At 33.9% G+C, this 7,395-nt stretch overlaps 3 protein-coding genes across 3 annotated transcripts; 2 read left to right on the top strand and 1 right to left on the bottom strand.

Annotated features, from left to right (window-relative positions):
* Positions 1-719: 719 nt before the first annotated feature.
* On the bottom strand, positions 720-3,495 carry Tsp_12498 (mannose-1-phosphate guanylyltransferase). Its single transcript, XM_003367958.1, has 7 exons — positions 3,222-3,495; positions 2,110-2,252; positions 1,890-2,045; positions 1,707-1,785; positions 1,500-1,627; positions 1,261-1,443; positions 720-999 (listed from the first exon to the last, which is right to left on the bottom strand). The coding sequence occupies exons 1-7, from the start codon at positions 3,478-3,480 to the stop codon at positions 868-870; spliced, it is 1,080 nt and encodes a 359-aa protein (XP_003368006.1). The 5' UTR covers positions 3,481-3,495; the 3' UTR covers positions 720-867.
* A 574-nt stretch (positions 3,496-4,069) lies between these two features.
* Tsp_12497 (histidine acid phosphatase superfamily) lies at positions 4,070-5,648 on the top strand. The gene is made up of 7 exons (XM_003367957.1): positions 4,070-4,162; positions 4,294-4,389; positions 4,468-4,554; positions 4,614-4,748; positions 4,821-5,139; positions 5,201-5,292; positions 5,367-5,648. Exons 1-7 carry the CDS (start codon positions 4,070-4,072, stop codon positions 5,646-5,648), a joined length of 1,104 nt encoding a protein of 367 aa, XP_003368005.1.
* Positions 5,649-6,433: 785 nt separating this feature from the next.
* On the top strand, positions 6,434-7,010 carry Tsp_12496 (lysosomal acid phosphatase). Its single transcript, XM_003367956.1, has 3 exons — positions 6,434-6,529; positions 6,660-6,751; positions 6,839-7,010. Exons 1-3 carry the CDS (start codon positions 6,434-6,436, stop codon positions 7,008-7,010), a joined length of 360 nt encoding a protein of 119 aa, XP_003368004.1.
* The last annotated feature ends 385 nt before the right edge of the window (positions 7,011-7,395 follow it).

Genomic DNA, 7,395 nt, shown 5'->3' with positions numbered 1-7,395 from the left:
GAAGTGGACGAGATTATTCCGCGAAGTGGACAAGGATGGAGACGAGCAGATCAACTACGAAGAGTTTGTACAGATGATCGTGCCCAGTACCAACCCGAAGAGACAATGAAGACAACAACGGCACTGTACAATAATGATAATAATAATAATAATAAAATGTAGCAGAAATACAATTCAAAGCTGAATTGGAAAACGCTGACACTGAGCTAACGAGCTCACAGCTTCCCTTGGCTGTTGCTTACTCTTCCACTCAGATGAAAGACTTGCTTGCATACTTAAAAAAAATACATAGCTTGACGGATGTGATTTCACTGTGATTATTATTATTACTTTTGAAAAAGTTCATTGCCAGACGAAGAGAAGCGGTTCAATTGCTATTTCTACTATCGCATTAAATTTTCCTAACTCTCAACGAAACTTCACTTGCATAAAAAAATGAACAACCTTGCATCGTCTACGAACGAAATGAAATAAACAAATAAGAAAAATCATGCATACCATTATTCGAGATGTTATTTCATATCAACTTCAATCTCTCATTTTTGCATGTCGAATGGATGAATAATTCAATCAATCACCAAATTATGGAAAAATGCAAAACAATGAATCAAGGGAAAAGTTGAATTATTCAAGTATAACAGTAACAATAATTTGGCAACTGTGAACAATCGATGTAACAATTAAAGCCAACAACAGGTTGAAATAACGGAAGAAAAAATTGCAATAAACCGTTGAAAACCAATCACAGAATAACAGAGCATTGTGAAGAAAAATGTTAACCAAAATAACCAACATTACCTATTAGCCGTAGGAAATCAAATAGCGGATTGAATGATGAACCATCAACCAGGCAATGTGTTGAATAGATTACATAATTATATGCGGTTTCGGGACATTTTCTGTAATTCCTTTGTGAGGCAAAATTTTCGCCCCATTCAAATACACTTCATCGTTTACTAGTACATCTTCGCCTAAGACGCATACATTTTCCATGCGAACCTATGATTTTGAACATAATTAAATGCACAACTCAAAGCAACATCAAACTTAATTTGAAAATAAAATGCAGTAGGAAAACAATATTTTTATGAAAAATAAAAATATTTCACCAACAAAAAAAACATACTAATCTACAAGTTGGATATAATCTTTTACAACAGATGTATAAATAAATATATGCACAGTCAAATTCAGCAGAAGAAAGAGAATTATTAAATCGAAAATTGAATAAATTTCTAATGAAAAAAAAGAACACCTTACCCAACGACCGATGGATGATTTCCAACCAATGATACAGTTGTTGATCCAACTGTGCGATTCGATGACGCAATTAGCCAACACGGTTGTATGCTTGAGACAGACACCATCCCTGATGATCACGTTGGGACCAATTACAACATTCGGTCCAATGCGACACAAGGAACCCACCTTTGCCGATGGATCCTGTATGGACCAACAGAAACAATTAACAATTTACACCAGAACAATTTTACACAAACCATCAGCACGTTGCCATGAAATTGTGATCCTTCGGCAAGCAAGCCTGGAACAGTGTTCTTCAAATGTTCCAAATACAGCGCACTGCCGGTTATGAAATCTTTCGGCTGTCCAACGTCCATCCAAAAGCCTGAAAATTGAAAGAAAACAAAATTTCTTTTTCCACAACAGAAATGCAAACGATGTATAATAACCGAGGAAAAAATTACCATCAAGCACAAAGGCACATAGCTGACCTTCAGAGGCCATTTGTGGAAATATTTCCTTTTCTATTGATGTAGGCTTCAGCTGAAAATGTAAAAACAGAACTAAACAATAGCAATTTCTTTTTGAAGAATAACAAAAAGAATTCGCTTTAACAAGAATTTCGTCTACACTTTAAATAAAATTACCGGAATTCGATCAAGGCATTTGACATTCAGCAAATAAATGCCTGCATTGATTTTATTTCCCACATACTCTTCAGGTTTTTCCACAAATTCGTCCACTACACCACTGGAACCGAACACAACCACACCATATTTCGATGGCTCTTCGACACGAGTAACCTTCATTATTAGAAAAAAATAAACAACACAATAAACAACAATTCAATATAAACAACAAATGTACCACAATTGTCCCTTCTCGACCATGTTTTTTATGGTAGCGTTTGATCTCTTCAAAAGGGAAATTGCAAACAACATCCGAATTAAGAACAAAAAATGGCTCTTCAGAATCTTCCAAAAAATGTTTGGCTAATGCGATCGGGCCAGCTAAATAAAAAAAAATCAAATCATCAAAGTGAAACAACAGCTTCTTTTCAATTTACATGACTATTATTAACGTGAAAATCACATAGTACGATATTTTTCAAAACTACAGTAGGAAAATTTTCATTTCAAAAAGTCGTATTCAAATTAAGTTTCAAACTGAAATTGAACATACATTCAACTGAAGAAATTACAGATTTGAAAAAAAAGGCAAAACATGAATATCAATTTATAACTTTTTATGTTTACAAAATTCAGCAAAAAATAAAAATTCCAATCATCTATCCATTGCAAGCAATATGTACAATCAGCTGAAGAGTGTCAATCAAAGTGTTTATATCAACAGCTAACCGCTTGCAAAATATATTTCATGCTAAATATGACATGATAAAACATGTGCAATATTTGCAATACAAATGACACTTGATTGAAGAAAAAATTTTTCTAATGTAAATAAATTGCAAATAAACAACGCAAACTCAGTGTCTCACATTTTATGACACAGAAATGCAAAACAAGCGTCATGATATTTAACTGTTTAAAAAAATAATAATTAAAAAAATGCCAAGGCTTTTTTAAATAAAACGCAACAAATTGAAGTCAAAAAGTATACTGAAAAACAAAGTATAAGAATGTCACCATAGAAATGATCTAATAGGTGAATGAATGTCCCGAAATGTTTAAACTTTGAATGTCAGAATTGAAAAAAGGTTGATTCAGAAACGAGACGTAAAGTTAGCAGATGTGGAATTTTGCAGAATTTTGACAATTTCTAATTAATATCACAAGATTTGATTGGAACTTCTCAACAACTAAACACACTAATCAAGTGTCAATTTCTCAAATGATCAATTGTCTAATTAATGGAAAAAGTTGATTATAATTACGGAAAAGTAGTAGAATAGAATTGCAATTTGAAAAGTTTGAAACATAAATAAGAGCAATTGAGAAGGAAGAAAATATTTATCATACCCGTTCCAAGAGGATATTCTTCGAAAGAGACGTCAATTCTCACGCCCAGAGTGGATTCTTCTTTTTTCATCTCTTTTTCCATCATTTCAGCCCGGTAATTCACTGCCAGAATGACGTGATCAACGCCGGCCTTGGCCAACGCCTCGATCTGGTGCAGCATCATCGGCTTGTTGCAAAATTCCACAATCGGTTTTGGCCTTGTCAAAGTCAGCGGCCTCAGACGAGTTCCATAGCCGCCAACCAATATCAGAGCTTTCATGTTCGGTTGAATATCCTGCACTAGTTAGTGCCTGCTTTTCCTCCTAGCAGCTGTCAAATTGTAAATACCAACCAGCGAACCACTGTGCACAATTTTATATGACACAACTGAGCATACAATTCGTACCATATTACAAAAGAAAATCAAGTTATCTTTACAATAATGACGTTGCACTTGTTGTTGTACTTGATTATCATGGTTGTTTTGAAACCAATCAAAATGAAAAATGGACCTAAATGAAAAGATGTTATTTTTACTTTTCAAATGTGCAACACGATACAACAATTCAAAATTTCACATTTCAAAATGAAACATTCCAAACAACTGTTACAAGTGATTGAAAAATTATCAAAATTGAAGCATTTCAATTTATAAAAAAAACTAAAAACATATTTTAATGTGCTTAATAACGTCCGTTGAAAACAACTTCTCAGAAAGAAAGAGAAGAATCTGCACGCAAGTGCAATAGATTAAAATTGTCTTTTGATAATTTCACGCCAACCATTTGTTTCGCAATTGTCGACTCAATTTTGAAACTCAACTTCGTTTCTCGTTGCTCATTTTATTAAAATTTCAACTTTCACTGCAAATGGTGTCGACGATGGGAAATTTTGCAAAAAGTCTGCCATTGGTTTTGATTTGGATTCGATTTTGCTGTGCTGAAACCATCCTACTTCAAGTGGTAAATAAGAATTAAGTAAACAAACAAACAAAACAGAGCTAGAATACTATTTGGACACTGGCTTCTTTGCGCAACTGAAAATGCACAATACTAATGAAAAAAATATTGCTTTTGCTTTTTTTTTCTTTTAGCTGAAAAGCCATGGCCGTACAACACCAATAGCAAATTATCCAACAAGCCAACTCTCGCCCGGACACATACCTCTAGGTTACGGTCAGCTGACAATGGTAATTTTAATTAATTTGCCTAAAATCTTTCACTGAGACATGAATAAACAATTAATTTTTTACACCATTCACTTGCAGAGTGCTTGTGCAAGTGCATTCAACTACGGCAAGCAGTTGAAAACCGCTTATCCGAGATTAATAGACAATCAGTATCGATCGTCTGAGGTTGGACATTAAATATTCTTTTTTAATAAATCGAAAAACTGATTACATTTAAATTTTAGATCAGCGTTCGATCTTTAGCAACCGATGCCGCACTAACCAGTGCAACTTGTCTCTTGCAAGGAATTTTTCCAGCAAAAAATCCAGCAGTTTGGTATCCAATTCCCGTATATTCAGTTTCATTGGAACGTGATTTTGTGAGTGAGGGACGAAAGAAATTAAAGGACAAGAATATATATATATATATGTGGATAATAATGCAATTTCAGCTGTTAAATGCAGATGCCAATTGTCCAAATTATAAAAAAGTGTTCGACGCTGAAAGCAAAAGAGCCGTTCAAGCTGTGAACGAAAGGTACAAGAATTTTTACGCTGAATTAAGAAAGTTGACAGGAATAAAAAATATGAACATAAAAAAGGCAGTAAAGTTTTTGAATATTTACAAACAAGAAGAATTGCTTAATTTCGAACATCAGTGGATGAACAGGAAAAGTGGAAATGCGACTATACGGGAAATGTTGGAAGATTTGGAAAAAATTAACTTCAATTTGAAGTTCGGTTCTTTCAAAAAAGCAAAATTGAAATCAGGTAACAACAACAATAACAAAGAATAAAATTGTAGTAATATTTCTCTCTATTCATTTCTCAGGCTATTTGCTGGGTAAAATTATGGAAAATATAAAGCAAAAGTCATTACACATACATGACGCCAGTGAACCGTCAGTTTATATTTATTCTGTGGTTCGTATATATATATTGTATTTTAAATTATGAAAGTTCCATGATAAAAAAAACGATAATTTTTATTTCTTCAGAATAAGCAGACATTGATCAGCTTGATGCATGCAATACGCTTAGCTGATTGTTACATTGTCAAAGATGGATCGGCTATGGTTTTCCAAATGAAAATGGAGCGGGCATTGACTGTTGAAATGTTGGTACAGAATGAAAATTTTGAAAGATTGGGAATGGTGCACTCGAGAAAATGCGCAAATTTCACCTACAGCTTTGAGGAATTTGTGGAAATATTCAAAAATGCCACTCTTTACCCGCTGAAAAAAAGACACCACGTTTGTTTGGCAGCAGATGCAATCTGAGCAATGATGAAAAGGCATCAATTTTGAATAGAATTTTCACAAATTTCAAAAACTTGTCAGCTCTTAAATAATACTGCTTTTTTGTTCCAATGCTAATCTAGCTTGCTGTTGATGTAATGTTAAAAAAAGAAAGGAAGAAGACTAAGAATCACCAATAAAATAGTTTACATTGTCTGTCATTTGTACATCTTTTCAATTATAAAATGTACATTTCAATGTGATTCACGTTTCTTGCATAACTAAATTATTGAACATAACTGAAAAAACACCTGTAATTTGTATGAGCATGAAATTATGATAATCAATCAGAAGTTGTAGCAAATTAATTAGTTGTAACAATTCTTGACAAATATTACAATGTACAGATAAATAAGCAAAATGGAAAACGAATTACTAATTCCTGTTTAGCTCAATGACAATAGCAATGGTTTTGATTTCGACAAATTTTCCATCACAATCACAACCTGTTCCAGAAATATTGTCGTGGTTGAAATCATTCATTAATTGAAATAAAATATATAATAACTCTTATTTCCATAATTTGAAAATTATTTCAAAGCGATACCGTTTGTTCACTTGCATCACGCTCGACGTTCGTAGTCCCAATGCAATTATTACCTCTGCAATGGATATTATTTTTATCATTCTTTCAAATCACATCGACCGACAAACTTATTTTTGCCCATGTTGTACGTAAATTTAAAATAAAACAAAAACATATATTCTTTGTGCATTTTGAAAACTTATATCCAATAAAATAAGAATATTTTGTTCATTTGGAACAGATGTACCGTCACGGATACAGAACCCCACTTGGAACTTTTCCAACAGATGAATACCAGGAATGGGCATATCCGAATGGTTTTCGGCAGTTGACAAAGGTAAGATTTCAAAAAAGAAAAATCAAAATCAGACACAATAAAAACTGTTTTCAACAATTTCACACAGTCACTTCTATTATTACATTTTTCAACAATACATTCAAAAAAATGCACCTGATTCAATTTTCAGCTTGGCTGCCAACAGCAATATGAACTTGGACAATACTTACGCAGCAGATATGCAAACTTCCTATCCGACCATTACAACGCATCAGAAGTAAAGTTTTGCATAAATTTCAGGAGAGATTAGAAAAAAAAAATAGATTATTTGTTTTTTGAAACACGAAAAGGTGTACGTGAGATCTACAGATACGGACAGAACGTTATCGAGCGCCGAATGCAACCTGGCGGGGCATGTTTCCGCCGGATGAAAGTCAAATTTGGAACGAAAATATTCGATGGCAACCTGTCCCAGTGGCACACACTGCCAACTAATCAAGAATACGTAATGGAAATATTGAATGCTTGTGAAACAATATGAAATATGTATTTGTATTTATTATTGTTGTTTTCGAGCTGCTTCGAACAGGTTTCAATTGTCCAGCATTGCACGCCGTGTTCCGCAATCAGTCGAATGAACTGATTGAAAAAGTTGAAAAATGATTACAAAGAATTGTTTGCATTTTTGAAATAAGACCGGCTGGCAGAATATCAAATGGAATGCCGTTGGGCAAAATTGTCGGCAGGTTGAAACGCATAGTCGACGCCGGGCAATAGACTGCCAGATTGGGGCTAATCAAACATGGGCCAGACCCTGGGCACCAACGAACAGGGGCCATTAATTGGATCTGCTGTCCAAACTTGGGTTTCCAACGACGAATGCTCGAATTCAATTTCAGTCGAAAAAATCCAAATACGAAGGAGGG

Source organism: Trichinella spiralis (genome assembly GCF_000181795.1).
Source record: "Trichinella spiralis strain ISS 195 chromosome Unknown Scfld3383, whole genome shotgun sequence".
NCBI classification, from domain to species: Eukaryota; Metazoa; Nematoda; class Enoplea; order Trichinellida; family Trichinellidae; genus Trichinella; species Trichinella spiralis.
The sequence above is the reverse complement of the archived record's forward strand: the minus strand, read 5'-3'. Positions and strand labels throughout refer to the sequence as shown.

Excerpts from the sequence above, each read along its gene's own strand:
- Tsp_12498 (XM_003367958.1), bottom strand. The coding sequence starts at position 3,480 with ATGAAAGCTCTGATATTGGTTGGCGGCTATGGAACTCGTCTGAGGCCG. Across the intron at positions 2,046-2,109 it reads GTCGAGAAGGGACAATTGTG|GTTACTCGTGTCGAAGAGCC; the intron begins GTACATTTGTTG and ends CTAATAATGAAG. Across the intron at positions 1,786-1,889 it reads AATGCCTTGATCGAATTCCG|CTGAAGCCTACATCAATAGA; the intron begins GTAATTTTATTT and ends TTACATTTTCAG.
- Tsp_12497 (XM_003367957.1), top strand. The coding sequence starts at position 4,070 with ATGGTGTCGACGATGGGAAATTTTGCAAAAAGTCTGCCATTGGTTTTG. Across the intron at positions 5,140-5,200 it reads AAAAGCAAAATTGAAATCAG|GCTATTTGCTGGGTAAAATT; the intron begins GTAACAACAACA and ends TTCATTTCTCAG. Across the intron at positions 5,293-5,366 it reads CAGTTTATATTTATTCTGTG|AATAAGCAGACATTGATCAG; the intron begins GTTCGTATATAT and ends TTATTTCTTCAG.
- Tsp_12496 (XM_003367956.1), top strand. The coding sequence starts at position 6,434 with ATGTACCGTCACGGATACAGAACCCCACTTGGAACTTTTCCAACAGAT. Across the intron at positions 6,530-6,659 it reads GTTTTCGGCAGTTGACAAAG|CTTGGCTGCCAACAGCAATA; the intron begins GTAAGATTTCAA and ends TTCAATTTTCAG. Across the intron at positions 6,752-6,838 it reads TACAACGCATCAGAAGTAAA|ATACGGACAGAACGTTATCG; the intron begins GTTTTGCATAAA and ends TGAGATCTACAG.